General features: G+C 40.2%; 1 protein-coding gene across 38 annotated transcripts in view; it reads right to left on the bottom strand.

Annotated features, from left to right (window-relative positions):
* The window catches only part of tcf7l2 (transcription factor 7 like 2), a 162,186-nt gene extending 152,338 nt beyond the window's left edge, over window positions 1-9,848 (bottom strand). For 11 of the 38 annotated variants that reach the window (XR_004566604.1, XM_034194348.1, XM_034194352.1 and 8 more), the window contains exons 1-3: window positions 9,248-9,845; window positions 9,046-9,112; window positions 8,723-8,847 (exon numbers count right to left, since the gene is read on the bottom strand). Coding sequence is in view for 37 of the 38 variants with exons in the window: in XM_034194348.1 (XP_034050239.1) it covers window positions 8,723-8,847; window positions 9,046-9,112; window positions 9,248-9,436 (381 nt within the window). In the remaining variant the exon portion in view is untranslated. Of the gene's footprint in view, window positions 1-8,722; window positions 8,848-9,045; window positions 9,113-9,247 lie in introns of all 38 variants that reach the window. The other 27 variants (XM_034194351.1, XM_034194353.1, XM_034194366.1 and 24 more) reach the window with 6 other exon arrangements.
* Window positions 9,849-16,487: the final 6,639 nt, after the last annotated feature.

Raw genomic sequence — 16,487 nt, 5'->3', positions numbered from 1 at the left:
CTGTCTGTCTCCTTGTCAGTCTCCTCTGGCTGGACGGTGAAGGCCACACCTCGAGACAATTGTCCAAACAAGATACTCCATTCACTCTGACCCCTCAGGGAGGAAGGCAATTGACAATTCACTCAGTGCTGTGAGTCAATTTGTTCATTTTTGGAATTGACCCTGAACACTGCTGACACTCTGGAGTGTAATGAATATGAAATCGTAAAGATAGTGGGAGGCGTGGAAGGTTTTTCTCTGAAAGCCAACAACTATATTAAACCAAATCCCTGCAGCAGGTTTGGAGTTTTAACAGCAATGCTTAAAGTTCAAATTTGGCACAAACAGAAAAATATTCAGATTAAAATGGAAGCCATTATTTAATTCCTAAAAAATATACAGAGGATGCAAATTGAAAAAAAAAAAATACTTTCATAGAAATTACTTTGCAGTTTTTGGAGATTTTTTTTCCCCTGTATTTGATCCCGTAATAACACCGCCAGGCTGGCTTTATTTAATGATTGATGCTGCATTTTGGAGCTAAATAAACACTCCACACACCATTACCTGCACAATGGTTGGCAATTCAGTGCTCAGATGGCGGGATGAGGCCATGTGTGGAAGTGACAGGCTATTCACATGAAATGTTATCGCTTGCTGTACACAAGTTGACAGCTGTCTCTTTACAAGAGGCAGATTATTATTGTGAGTAAATAGATTTCCAACAGCTGGTTAAAGAACCAAGACAGGAATCTGCTTTTAATCCGTTTTGCGCTGGAATTGGTTCATCAAAAAAAAAAAACTTAAGTCTGTTCCAAACTGCACAACAGAGGAAAGGGGTTACATTTTATTACCCTTGTGCATTTTTAAGCAATCTCGCCAACATTTTCCCCCTAAAATCCCACTAATCCGCAGATTAGCAGATGAATTTATTTCTGCTTGCACTCTAAAGCCTCGCTCACCTTTTGCAGGCAGTTATGAATCCACCACCTTTAACGACAAAACAAGCAGACTTCACCTCATTAGTGTAACCTCGCCGATGTTTCTTAAGCGCGCGCGTTCGCCGGACATAATCACGCTCACTTGCTTGGAGCTTATCCCACTGCAATTAAAAGTTTAATTAGTAGATTAAAAATACAATGACTGGAGTTTTATCACCTTAAACTCCTCCATTATGTGTTTTGCGCACATAAAGTGCCTCCTTTCCAACGGAGTCATTTTTTTCTGGACAGATTATCTGCATAGAGAAAATCCCTCGACTACATAAAGACCTGAGATACAAACTGGGTATAAAAACAAAGGTGTTTAAACAAAAAACTGCCTGTCTAACACTGTCTATGGCTCATCGATTTTGACAATGCAAATTTATGTACAATTCTGAACAATAAGAATCAAAATGTTATGGAATATAAGAGCTCAAACCATATTAACACATGAGTTGAGGGAGCATGTTTCCGCTTCATGTTGAAAGCGATGTTTGCTGATGTAGTAGGAAAGATGTTGGTATTTTCCACACAGAATCTGTGATTAATCGTGTAACAGATGAGAGAGGGAAAGTTTTTTGTTTTGTTTTTTGAAGATTCTGTGTTATGAATGACATTCCGCTTCGACTGTATGTTCCAGATCAGTGTACCTTATCCATAAACGGCTGGTGTACCACAGGTGTTTTCTGCACACTACTAGCACTGGCTAGTCATTATCCAGCCGACATGATCATTAAGAGCTGTGACGGCAGAGTGGCACCTCCTTCCTACATGCACACACATAAAATTCCCTCCAAAGCACTTGACCCTGCCCAAACACACTCCACAATCCAAACAGAAGGCCAGCACCATCAGAGTTCCTCCAGCATCACAGCGACCTTCTTACTCGCCACTTTTAAGGCTAATTTCTTTATGACGAGATGAGGTCGAGGGGCATGGATGGCTCCGTTGGACGGGAGAGGTGGGGGTTGAATCGGAGGCACGAACTGCACACATGGACACATGCCTGCACATCAAGCGTGGCTGAAAACCGAAACTCACTACGCCGACCCACATTTCCCTGCACTTAGTTCCTGCTGTTTTTTTTAAAAGGAAGATAAATGCGACGCCTAGGGGCACTATTGTTTGGACATCTAATCAGGAACTGTCGCTGCTCTCATTGCCCCAGCATTAACAGCAATTATGTGCTCCATTCAGACGGCTTTTGTGCATCCAACCCAGCTCCCCCCACCTCCCGGTGCAGACATGTGGGGTTCTAACACACATTTCCCGCTTTGCTCTGCCTCCTCCCACATCGTGCTTTCCCTCCCACCCTGCTACTGGTGAACTCGTTTGGCTACTGGAGGGCTCGGGTCCCATTATGAATGAACTTATAGAAATATGCACATTCAGGCCAGGAAAAAGAGGAAGGAGAGAGAGAGAGAGAGAGAGAGAGAGAGAGAGAGAGAGGGGCCAGGAAAAAGAGGAAGGAGAGAGAGAGAGAGAGAGAGAGAGAGAGAGAGAGAGAGAGAGAGAGAGAGAGAGAGAGAGAGAGAGAGAGAGAGAGAGAGAGAGAAAAGAAACATGCATACCAGAGGTACTTCTAGAGAGATAGGCTGAGTTGAAACTATTTTCCGCATAACATTCTCTTAAATCCCAACCCCCATCAAAAGTGTGCTGCTGTTAAAACTAACATGTTTACAGGTACAAGAAAAAAATGTTATATAAAAAATTCTAGCGCTAAATGGCTCAATAAAAAGTGGCATTTAAAATGACTTTTGCAAAGGTGAAAAATATCAATTACTGGCAACCATCACGTTAACCCAAACCTTAACTGCATCTTCTATATTTGAAACATGCAATCAATAGTCATTTTAACTTTATCTCTCTCTTGGTGCAGTGCAGCAGCAGCGCTACCAATAAAATCTTAACTCTCACTGCAACCACCGCAAATCTTATTATAACTGAATGAAACATCACCATCTAACATCCAACGCAATCAGCACGTGGATTCTGTATGATCGGCCTCTGAATGGGAACAACTAAGCACCATCCTGCAAAAATTTCCAAATCCAGAGGGTTTATTTTTTCAGGAAAAGATGTTGGACTGCAACTAATGACTATTTTCACTGTCGACGATTGTTTGTCCATAAAATGTCAGAAACTGGTGAAAAATGTTGATCAGTGTTTCCCAAAACCCAAGATAATGTTCTCAAATGTTTACTATCGGAATAAAGAAATGAGAAAATATTTACATTTAAGAAACTGAAAATATGAGAATTTGGAACTTTAAAAAAATGAACGATTGATCAATTACAAAAATTGTTGGTGATTAATTTAACAACTGATTAATAATCGATTAACTGTTGCAAGTATAGAAAGGTGAATTGTTTTGTTAAATAAATACCAGGAAGTTTGCAGTTATTTTGAAATTATACGTGAACTCGTGCACAGTTCTTGAGGAGTGCAAAATGCGCTGCCAACAAGTAAATAAAAATAAAGCTGTAAGATGGAGCAGGCAGATACAAATTTTTACCGGTGGCTACATTCACACCCACAATAATTTAATTTCCATGTTTCAGGGCGCCCCAACCCCTGTGGAGCACAGTTAACCTACATTTAACAGATGACAAAAACTGCATTCCAGATGTACAGTGCTATCTCTGTGTTGAGCTGTATAGAAATGCATGGAAGAAAGGGGGAGCAACAAGGAGTGCAGCGGGGGCTGTGGGGGGCACTCTTAGGTCGGGGGGGGGGTGCAGCAGAGGGGCATCAGTGCAGAGCACAGCTGCTAAGCTAATGCTTCGCCCCCCACCCCCTTTTTTCCTCAGACACAGAAAAGTAGAATGTGGAAGCTCAAAAACAGAGAAAGCTGCAGGAGGTAGAGACGGATGTGTCAAGTCTAACAATTTGCTTTACCAATCGATAAATAAATATTCATCCAACCTGGTCTGTGATGAAATGTGCTATTACATGGAGTTAAAATGAGGCATCAGATTAGCTGTCACAACATTAAAAACCACACAATGAATGACTTAATTAAAAAAGGTTCCGTGCCAAAGGAGAGTTGACTGTACTTGAAGGGTGGCTACACCCAAACTCAGCTCATACTGCCACCAGGGATCCACTACTCCCATTGCACTAGTTAAAAATCTGATTAGAAACACACCCACAAACTGACTGAATTATTTCTCTTTCTCTCTCTCTTTCTGGTGTTTTAAGCAGAACTGACAGATCGACGGGCGCTTAAACTCTCACGCGGCTCAGCCTGCCAACATCATCGGCATTAGACAATTAAGCCCCGCTAGTTGGAAGAAGAAAAAAAAAACATATATCTCCTCAGTAAATATTTATTGCGCAAACCTTTTCCATTCATTCACCAGGCAGTAACAAAACCTTACTGTACTCACTCTCTCACTCCCTCTCCATTTCCCAGCCCCCCAAACACCCTACCATCGCCCCCTCCACCCCTACATCTGCGATTCATTGACTTTACAATTTACCACATGTCGAGATGGGAGAGGTCGAGCCTCCATCTGAATCACGGCACAAATATGCGAGTGATTTATTGTTTTAAAAACCCTGGGCCGATTTAGTGCGACTCCACTTTTCCTGAGCATTACTCCTATTGGCAGACCATGAACAATTACAGTTCGGACTAATTAAGCTTCGAGAATGTGCTGTGCACCGCTAATGTGTAGCAGGCCCCAATTTTAGTTTAATGTTGCCAAACTTTGCTTCCCCCCCCAAACACCCCTCAAACTTAACTCCTCAAATCCAAAGCAGACTGTACTTTTTATGACTGTTTATTGAGTCAAAGAAAAAAAATGCGGGTCTTTTTCGTACCCCGTCTCCACGCATAGAATGAGACAAACAGCAGAAAGTGAAAAAGCAGTAGTGGGAGGCAGACAGAAAGAGAGCGGGAGCCGCTTCCGCCATACTTTGTAAACACAAGTGATTTGCAAGACAAAAGAAGCGCAACCTTCCAACTATATTCAGAGTGCATTTTGCGGCTAGAGGCACAAAATGCGGTCGTGTCGTGCCACGGAACCCCCCACGGACACCAATTAGGCCCCATTAACATGTAAAGCCAATTTGATAAGGTATGGGCTCTATCCTTTAAAGCCGCATTAAAGTATCTTTCCTCTTGTCGCAGGCAAGAATCCATTTACAGCAGCACAGCACACATAATACATATGATATACCATTGTTATGCTTATGCTGCAGGCACATTTGAAAAGTGTGTGTGTGTGTGAATTATAACCGATAAAGCCATAATCACGTGTTCACGTGAGTATAAAAGATGCAGCGTTGTATCCACTGTTTAATGTTCTTTACAATCCTCTGTTCCATTTTCCCAAAATAATAATTATGATAAAGAAAATAGCATAAAAGTGGACTGTTGTTTTGTGTTTGTATTTTCATAAGAAATCTCTGCTGCAGTACAAATGATACGACATCGCAATGTGAATAAAATGAGGGAAAATCTAGAGAAAGGCTATTGTTTCGACCAAACAAAACCTTTCCACCGTCATGTAGTCGTATCGCCACAGGTTGTGGGAGCATCTTGTTTCGCTCTAAATACAGTGATGGGTGCTCGGTGTTGCCTTTTCGCTTCCTTGTGCCCTTCTCCACGTTCTCATTCTTTCTGTTTTTTAAACTGCTTGTAATTACACATCAAAACTCAAAATCTTGGCCAAAATAGTCTGTTGCAATATTTAAAATTTGCGCATGTCCTTTACGATACGAGTCAGCTGTGACTCATACTGAAGTAACATATACAGATGAGGAGGGGAACCAAAAAAAAAAAACCCTCCACCAAAAGTCTCCAGGCTTGGAGAATTATGGGGCCAAGGGTGGCGTCAAATATCTTAACATTCATAAGTCCGAGAGGCAGTAAATAAAGCCTGTGGATTTACGGGCCCTGCAGCCCCGATACAGGAGAGCTGGCTGCCCAGATCCTGCGTCCCTTCTCAGCCTCTCTGTCTCAAGACCTGTTGAGGTGTGATGTTATCCCACAGCACTGGAGTTAACCTGCCGCCTTTTTCCCCACAAGCCCTGTGTTAGCATCAGCAGGAAACAAAAGGGAGACAGACAGCAAGGAAAAAGGGAGAGCAAGGAGAAAGTAAAACACAGAAAAATGGGGTGAACTGGCCAGGCCCCTTCTCTGATTCAACCTGCATCCAGTGATCCAGCAGGCCTTTGTATGAGCTTTAGGGAGGAGGGAGACGGCAGGCGCAGGAAAGGAGGAGACGAAAGGATGAAGGCTTTTATAGCATGAGCACAGCATCATGTCAAATTGTTAAATAACACCAAATTCTACGCCTCCGCGGACTTAGGTGGTAGAAAAAACAAATTCTCACTGGTTTAGAGCTCCCAGTGGTCAGACAAATTATGGTAACTGCGATGCAGGGATATTTTTTCCCCTTTAGTAAGTCACAAAAAATAAATAAAAATCTGACAAAATATCCAGACTGGAGTGAGCACGAGCTAACACAGAGAGGACAAGGGGGAAAAAAAATCTGAATTTTGCTGCCTTAAATTTCTTGACATTAAAATTGAAGCTAAATAAAAATAGTAATAATAACAAAGCACACACATACAAAAAACCTACATGATGCAACACATGTTCAAACGCCAGCGCATCACCTGAAACTAAGGTGAGCAGCAGGAGAAAAATGAAGGGAAACGCTGCAAGAATCAAAGTCCTTCACGACAAGACAGAGAAAGTCTTGTTGCAATAATAGCACCAGTCATATTCAGTGTCTTAACGTGACGTGTTAGAGAGCAAGACAGCTAATCAATGTCCAGGTGAATTATTTATGCCAGCTTTAACTCTAATACATTTATATTACAGTGACTGCACACTTCAAAGCACTAATGGCTGGACACACAGGGTGCTGCAGACAGCACGGGCCGAGGCAGACCGCCGAAAGCCGAAAAGCACCATCACCGTGCTACTACATTTCAGGTAGATGTTTGAATCAAGCTCCAATAAAGGTGTGCCACATGCTGTAATTTGTGCTCCTAAATTCTAGCAGCTGCCTTTTAAATGTATTAATGTTATTTTTAACAACATTTGAGAAGTGGCCAAAAAACAGGGAACAACTCAAAAAACATGCAATTTGAAAATGTTTTAATTGTGTTCATTTTTTTTTCCTATTTATGCTTGAAAATAGCATTTACAGTTGGATTTACAGGTACAGAAGGCCAACAATTCCTCACTGCAGCATCTTCACCATTTGTCTTTATTACTGCTTAATAAGCACAATAAAATGAACGTTACACCTCTAGTACACGACAGAGTACTACGATAGCCTCAAAGAAAACTACAAATCTGCACCAGCGAAAGAAGGCAGCGATTCATTACAAATCATGCGTATTGATGTGAGCATGCGTTTCTGAGAGTACTGATGAGAATATACAAGTGACTAATTCAACATACCAGCTGGCAGTGTTTAACACAACCCGGCTGACTAAGAGAAAAAGAATGGCAAAATGTTCTCACAGGTGCAGTTGCCGGGAATGACAAAATCTTTAAACTATAAAACAGCACACATGCAAGAGAGGAGTCAGGTTTTTTTTTTGTTTTTTTTTACATCATTTCATGTGGGTGATTGTGTGGAACTCAAAAGAAATTCTGTCAAACACGAAGGAGGCATTATGTGTCAGCTGCGCACTTATTTTCAAGGTGTGTGTACAAAAACTGAGGTAACATATCAGCGTTGTAAGCTAAAGCTGGGGTGTGAGGTGGGCTAAAGGGGGGTGGGGGGAGTCACATTTCCTAATGCCTGGTCTTTGCTTTAACATTGTAAAATGAGACAGGTCCTAAAGCAGAGAGTTGTAATTGCAACCTTTTAAATAAAATGTGTGCAAAAAAAAAAAAAAAAAAACTGGTTGAGAAAATTATGCTGCTTAAGGATCACCATTGCCCACTGGGACTGGCGGATGTGCTGCGCAAATGAGTAAGCATGCATAATTATTGCACGCCCGATTATGTCTAAATAAATAATTTGAATGTATTTACAAATATGGATTTGCATTGCACATTCTTTTACAAAATTGCAGCAGTGCACATGCTCACATGCTGATCAGCTCCACTCAAGAAACCGCACAATAATAATAATAAAAAAAGAAAACCTGTCAAATTTTAATGCATGTTGCATTCCTGCAGCATGTTTGCAAAATCTCACACATAAAATTAACTGATCAGCTCATTAACAACGTTTTTTTTAAATATTGCTGTACAAAAATGCAAAACCACTAGAAAGGCAGCGCAAAGGTGAGGGTGTTCCTGCAGCATGTGTGTGTGTGAAGAAAAAAGGGCATTTTTCACACAAGCCAAATGCAATTTCTGAACATTTTTGTGATTCACTTCGAAAGCATGCAGGTGCACCCTTGCAGAACCTGCAACAATAATTATTATTATTATTGCTATTATTATGTCAGAATGCTCATGCATTTATTTTTAAATAATACCTTTTGCACATGACCTGCCTCAACAAATAATAATGCCATTTACTTTTTATATATATATATTTTTTAAATTGTGCTTTTAGCATGCTAGCTGCTGGCCATGCCAACCAGAGGCTTGCGCGCGTGCCGCTCTTTACTGTACACTTCACGTAGTTGTAAAACTCGACTCTGCGCTGTTTTTTTAATGTGGGTGACACTTTCACGTCCCTTCTGACCCCGTGTACCCCCACCTCCAAAACCTTGCAGTCGGGTGTGCGTGTTGGACAGTGTTTGTGCACATACAGCGGGAAATAAACGGGACTTACTGTGCGCGCTGTCGGAGAAAGTGATCCGTTGGGGAGGTAGGGACTGGTGAGATCGGGGATCATTATAAACGGATAGCCCGGGTACGGTGGGCTCTTGAACAGCCCTCCATCTTGCCTTTTCGCAGCTAACATGGCGAGGGGGGGGGGGGGGGAAGGGGGCAGGGGAGGGGAGGAAGAGGAGGGGGTGGGGGTGGGGGGGAGAAGAAAACTTTTTTTAAATAAAGTGGCCTTGGCAACTTTGAAAAAAAATATTAATAAAAACACTATACTCTCCGTTATTCACTTGTAATATCAGAGTGGAACAAAAGAAAGCAGAAACTCACCGTCTTCTAAACTTTCTCTCGTTTTGTCCCTGAAAGTTTCAGATCTAGGCGGAGGCCGTCTTTCCGCCTTGAAATGCAATGAAACAGCGTTAAAGTTAACACAAACGGCGCATTGATATCTAAACTTTAAGTCATGTAAGAAAAGTAGAACCTCCCCGAACCGGTAGTTTGTTTTTTTTGTTGTTGTTGTTTTTTAACTTACCTCTGAATCCGACGAGCTGTTCTGATTCGTTTCCGACTCGTTTACAAGCGACGATTTGACATCTGCTAAATCCCTTTCTGCCGAAGAATTCTCCGAAATTTTCTCCTCCTGCTCCCCTTCGTCTTTGAAAGAAATCATTTCATCGTTTGCGCCCAGATCGTCCCCTCCGCCGCCGTTGAGCTGCGGCATTTTCCCCCCCGGAAAAAAAAAAAAAAAATAGAGAGGGTAAAACACAAAGTTTTAAACCCCTTGATTTCTCGGTTCTAGAAAGTCCGAATTCAAGTTTTGTTTAAAAGGGGGCTCTGTACTGGCGTTTTCCAAAGCTCTGGCGGTCGGTACAAAAGTGAAAAAGAAGGGAATGTTGGCAGAAAAAGGAAGCCGGAGAAGGAGCCGAGCCGCTCGGATTGAGTGAGTTGAAGTTGGTCGGAGTGGTTTTCAGTTCAAAGGCGGCGCTGATTGACAGATAGAGAGGGATGGAAATAGAGAGAGTCTGGATTCAGGATTATTGACAGGGAGAAACACACAAGAAACTAATGAGATTCAAACAGGGAGGGACTTAAAGTGACGTTTTCATAAATAGGAGGAAAAAAAGTGGGGGGTGAGAGAGAGAGAGAGAGAGAGAGAGAGAGAGAGAGAGAGAGAGAGAGGAGGGAGCCGCTGCGAGGAGGAAAAGCCAGTTTGGGAGGACAGAGGATCTGCTCCTTAATGTGGATTAAACGCATATGTATGGAGATGAAAATAATAATAATAATTTTAAAAAAGGAGTCATCAGGCTTTCTGACTGCATCATTCTCACACATAAAAACGTGCTTAAAATAAAGTTTGCAGACTCCACACTATTTCTTTTTTTAATTTTTTTTTTTTTTTTTTTTTTGGTCAGGTCCTTAGATCTATTTTTTCCCATTATCTTAGATAATCTTTTCTCAGATGTATTTTTGGGAATGTTATTGTTATTGCATTTTTTTTTTTTTTTTTTTTTTTTTTTTTTTTTTTACAGGTGTGACATCCTGTGGGAATAACCCGAATTCCTCACTCATATTATTTTATTATTATGATTTGTTTATTTTTATTTCCTCATCCAAGAGCTGCAAGAATGGACACAAATATGTCAAGACGATCGCAGTAGTATGGGTTTATTTGTATTTTTGTAATTATCATTATTATTATTATTTTAATAGCTAATCAACCTGGGCGAAAAATGGGGGGTGGGGATCACGTGATTTGCAAAAGTGGGGGGGGGGTGTAATAAAGCATTAATTAGCTGTATACTTTTGTTTTTGTTTTTCTTTGTTGCTTATGGTCAATGCATGCAAACAGTAATACCAAATAAAAAATAAAGGTCTGTGCAATTTTTATTTTTTATTTTTAAAACCATCAGGCACAAAAAATTATTAAAATAATTTATGATATAGAGTGCTAAGTATGTCCAAGAAAAATAACATCTGGTGTGGAAGCCTTTACCATTAAAATTGAATTATTTACATTTTATTTTACAAGAAAATCACATTGACCATTTAATTTTTAATTCATTCTTAGCTCTAGGGGTTTTTTTTGTCTCTCTCTCTCTCTCTTTGGGAAATTATGGATTAAACCTATAAAATAACCAGGCTTAATGAATTAATCCAAAAATATGTTTACTTTCTGCTAGAAAATAAACTAAATTCTTAAATTCCTTTTGTTTAAATTGCCCTTTATTTTCTTCTTCATCTGGGTCTTTTACTGACATACTAATGACCCCGCTGCCTTACACACACAGAAATATACACAAAAAACTGTGCCTAAAATTTTTGCACATTACTATTATACCGTCAGCAGTATCACTGTAATGCAGGTCTGCAATTAACATCTCAATAAGCAACGTGATATGCTTCAACATTTCCAAACGCCATACAGCTTTGTCAGCTATTACTATTAATAAGCCGACTTATTACTATTTATAAACTGCATCAATCAATATCACCTATTGCTCCCTGGAAATAGCATTAAATTATTAATTGCACATAAAGCTTCTTACTCAGCCCATAAATGCAGCATTGATAGTGATTATAGCTCAGGTATCATAGTCAATATTTTTTATTTATTTATTTATTTATTTTACATACCTTTGCTTTGCTCATTTACACATTTGTGTGAAGGCAGAGGTTGCATATATATATATATATATATATATATATATATATATATATATATATATATATATATATATATATATATATATATATGTGTGTGTGTGTGTGTGTGTGTGTGTGTGTGTATAAAGGCAATATGGATAATAGAGTTCCTGAAGACAGCTGCGGCTGTGCAAGGGGATGGTGTGTGTGTGTGTGTGTGTGTGTGTGTGTGTGTGTGTGTGTGTGTGTGTGTGTGTGTGTGTGTGTGTGTGTGTGTGTGTGTGTGTGTGTGTGTGTGTGTGTGTGTGTGTGTGTGTGTGTGTCAGTGATGAGCTCAGCACCAGTGATTCTGTAACCTTATCTCATCAGCACAGTGAATGCATTTTCTCTTACAGCCTTCATTTGATGGAGCAACTGCAAAAATCAACAATGCCTTTCAAATGTAACTGCAAGAAATGCGGTTGAAACTTGCAGCCAGGTGGCAATTATACCCTGCTGCACATACGGTTGAGTCCTTTCAAGCATCGCCATAAGATGACAGCATGGCGTGGGGTTGCAGCAAAAGAATCCCAATGCTTTTAAGGTGTGTTAAAAAAAAAAAAAAAAAAAAAAAAAAAAAAAAAAACAGGCGCCGAGTCCTGGTGTAGCAGTGATGAAGAGGTACATGCACTCAGCAGCAGCAGCACCACCATGAAAGTAAAGGCAAAAACAGTGGTCGCGTGAGCTGGCTGCAGACCAGCCACCAGCGTTAGAGATCAGGGAGGAAGGGGAAAAGGCTCACCGTCTCTGGTTCTCATCCACTGTCTCTGTGTTTAGGCAGCCGGTGGAAGAAGAGGTATCCTGCTGCTCAGGGCCCTCCAAACCTGAGCCCACACAGACCAGACCAAAGCCTAGGAGCTCCAAGCTGGCCTCTCCCCCGGACAGCCTCAGCAGGTACCTGAGAGTTTACGGAAGCTGATGGCGTGTTATCGTGCCTGCCGTGAGGACACCTGTCTGTGATGCTGCCCCGGTGATCCTAATCTACAGGGCCCTTTAATAAGATGATGACAGGCAGCTCGGAATGATGAAGCAGCTTTCTGTTGGTGTTATTTATGTCGTTTGGGGTTTGCATATTCGCATCTCCGTGTGCAGATTGTTACACTCGGTGTCCTCCACAGGAAGTCAGAGGCATCACTCGGATTCATCTGTGCAATCTGATGCAGTGTTTCTGACGTCAGCAAACTTAATCACACTCACATATGACATCACATACGATCAAAGAGGAGCAGGCCGAATGTAAACACTGCACACTCATGAACATGAATGCAAAATGCAGGTGCTTTCAATAATTCCAGTAGGTGCTCAGCACTTTTATGGTTCCTCTGTGCATACATATTACATCTAAGGAACAAACAAACTGCCACACTGAGGCTGCACATTATCAGTTTATGCAGTTAATTCATCAGTCTATAGAATGACAATAAAATAGCAATGTGCAAAAAACTGAATATATAAATAGCATTTTTAATTTGTTCTTCATTTGTGTACCAGTAAAGGACCAAAACTGAAATTTCCAAACATATATATAAAACAAGTAAAAATATTGAAGGGCTGCAGAGAATTTAGGGATTTTTTAAAAAAAAAATAACGTAATACTAAAATACCCTCAGCCGTATGGGCATTGTCTTCTTTATAATTTGCAGTTGTTTAATTGGTATCCCATGGTGCAAAGTGTGTGTGTGTGTGTGTATACATATATACACATTTGTTGTTATTTATATTAATTAGTAAGATCCTATTGCCTTACTTACAATTTGTACATGTTCGATAAAGCCCCTGTATCAATCAATAAATCAATCATAAACAGTATTTACATTTATGAGCTTTTGACAAGTTAGCTTTGAGTTAGCCGACAAGAGCGTGCAGGCTGACGTCCGCGAAATGTCTTGTGAATCACTCCAGAAGTGTTATAAAGTTACAAAAACAATGTTTTCAGTTTTAGACATGTTTATTTCTCACTAGCTTTTACATAACATATGACAAAGACGTTATATTTACACACAAACAAAACAGTTTGCAGCTACGCTGTGACGTCACCATGCTAACATCCATGAAATGTCTTTTAAATGACTTCAGAGGTGTTATTAGGTTCCAAAAAGAGCGTTTTCAGTTTTAGAAGTGTTTATTTCTCACTAGCTTTTCCAGAACATATGAGAAACATGTTATATAAACACATACATGAAGCGTTTTTAGAGAGATTTGCCACTGACATCATGGTGCCACTCTACTCTGCTCAAAGTGCCGCTCTCATTGGAGCGACATCTCTGCTATTTTAGTATTGTGGGATAGCTCGCCCACAGGTTGAGCTCGCTGGAGTACTTTCGCCAGACTGCTCAGCGTGCCGCTCTCGTTGGAGCGACAACACACAGAATGTGTCTCTTCCCAGATAGATCTCTTTCAGTGTAGCTTCTTGCTCTGACTTTAACACGAAGTTAACACCCAAGTCTTTCATCGCCAACTGTAAATGGTAATCAAAACATTCCAATCGTATCTTTCTGAACTCTTCCGCATCAAACTCCATCGTGTCAATGTTTACAGTGTGCTTGAGCAATAACAAGTGAAGTTGCTCATAAACTTTACGCTTCTTAAATATTTATTATGGCCACTCTTAAAACTTCAGTTATCTTTATAATTTTATTACTGGTAAATTTTAGAATTCATTTAGATGAGATATACTCATTATCTCACACGAATATATCACAGTTATTTGGGAACTACTGTTTGCGCAGGAATTCATCAAGCACGTCAGGGTACTAACACAGAACACCTAGAAACTGGGCAGTTGTTCGGCCATAATGAGAGCGTTCACTTTTAGCTTGCCATAAGCTAAGCTAGTGGCGCTCGTGAGAGTGTGACTCTGACTGGCTGTCACCCCCGCCACTCAATACAAAAACGTAACAATGAAACAGAATGAGAAATTTTAACCTCTTAAAATAGGTCAAGGTTAGCCATCTTTGAACTTGTCCAAGGTATGTCCCCCAAGAATGTTCCCTGTGAATTTGAAGACTCTGGCAGTAATAGGACTGGACTTGTGCTGAACACAGGCAGACAGACAGACAGATGGACCAACGGATAGACAGACGGACAGATGGACGCCAAGTCTTCACAGTACCCGATGGCCTTATTTAATGGCCTCAGGTAAAAATGAACTAGTTTGTAATTTCTTCAAAAAATAGAAGTAACTATAGTACTTGTAAACCCCTTAAAAGTGGGGTTGTCTAACCCTAACTAACCCTACACAACCATAACCGTAACCCAAATGTTCCATGGTGGGTCCATAACCGCGTCCCCCGCCCCATTCGGGATCTGCTATTTCTTGATAGGAAGTGGCATGAGACTGCATTAATCACAATGATACCTCTTCACCTTACTTGCCCAAAATCTAAAGGTTTTTGACAACCAGACAATATGGGTTCAATTCAAGATCATCTGGGTTACAACTTGGTCAAAAAGAGGAAATAACAATTTGAAAACCTTTTAATAGTGACATATTAGCTTTTCAAATTAGCTTATCTTTGGTATAGTACACTTTTAAACCTAACAAGACCTTGGGTGGTGGTGGTGGGGGGTGGGGGGTGGAACGCAGGTTACTCTAAAGAACAATAAAAGCTTCCTAATAAGAGTTAACCCATGAAAACTCAAGATGGACAAATGTCAACCCTAAAGTCTGAAAGGCTGCCCAAAATGTCAGTTTTTAAAAAAACACACATACAAAACGTGAATGTGGCTACAGTGGTGAGCATGTTTGAAGATCGGCTGTATCGCTAGCGACTTTCCTACTCACGACATTACGGCTAACATTAAATTAAATGCAGCCTGCATAAAGGAGGAGCAGACACATTGGAAAACATGTCAAGTCTTTGATTTATCCATCCTTTTTAAAATTACACTTTTATTCACCTGAATGCTACAGTGGAGGTGCCATGTTGTACTGCTATGTTGATACAGTAGCCCAAAAGGCACATACTTACCCAGCATTTTGCATTGTGGCCAGAAGACTGTAGAATAAAAATGAATAATCAGTGGTTGCTCCCCTGCAAACTGCTATTTGATTGCTTGTGCAGGCTAAAAGGTTTGAGAACCATAATTTTTGTGAAATGGAGGATCATACATATTGCTTATCACAAGAGGATGAAAGAGAGCATAAATCCTTTCGCCAAAGACCGTGAATGGAATCAAAATTGTGACAGGTGACAGCAAAATGCAGTCTGCAATCTCACCACTAGTTGGCACTAAATCCTACACACATAACTTAAATGAGCCATATGAAATGACTGCATTTTTCTGAAGTGTATGATTTCATTGACCACTGGATTGTATCTGAAAAAGAAACTTGATTCTTTGTTATATCGATCATAAATCTCCAAGAATTGGTTGGAAAAACCCGTCGCGCAGAATTCTGTGAACCAAACAGCTTTGAGAACTTGCTGCCCTTTTAATGAGGCCCGTTACTGCTTCATTTGGTGCAATGAACATAGCAGTAGAGCATATTTTTCACTTAATTACCCATTATGCATCCATATTGCTAACTAGTGCTGCTAAAAGGTCTCCCATTTATGATGACCATTTTCTGTATGGCTGTTTTCTTTTGTTTCATGGCAAAGGGAAAAAAAATAGCTTTTTTTAATGATAACTGCAATTTGATGTATTCTAGTGCTCTGTTATGATGTTTGATAATAAGTGAAACATTTTACTTTGGTTGTATTCAGTCAACTACAAATTTCCTCCATTGTTAGAAGAGATGCTGTTCAGTCTTTTTTTTTCCTGCCAGTGCGGCACATGTAAATTCTATTAGTATTCAGCCATAATTACATGTATACTAATGGTTGTCATATTTTTTCCCCCCTTTTCTTTTGCAAAGAACAAGATGGAGAATTGGATGCCTGATTTACCTGATTATGAAATGTCTATTTCATGGTACATATTATTCATTAGAGTAAAAGCAAATCACACAACAAATATTTAGATTACGCTGGCATCTGTGTGCAAATGGCGAGTTCTGTTTTTGTGAAAGAGCGCTTGTTGTTGTGCTTATTACACTCAGTCACTGTTCAACCTCTGTGTACATATTTTAATTACTCTGCAAATCT

This window comes from Thalassophryne amazonica, chromosome 18 (genome assembly GCF_902500255.1).
Source record: "Thalassophryne amazonica chromosome 18, fThaAma1.1, whole genome shotgun sequence".
In the NCBI taxonomy this organism is placed as follows: domain Eukaryota; kingdom Metazoa; phylum Chordata; class Actinopteri; order Batrachoidiformes; family Batrachoididae; genus Thalassophryne; species Thalassophryne amazonica.
The sequence above is the reverse complement of the archived record's forward strand: the minus strand, read 5'-3'. Positions and strand labels throughout refer to the sequence as shown.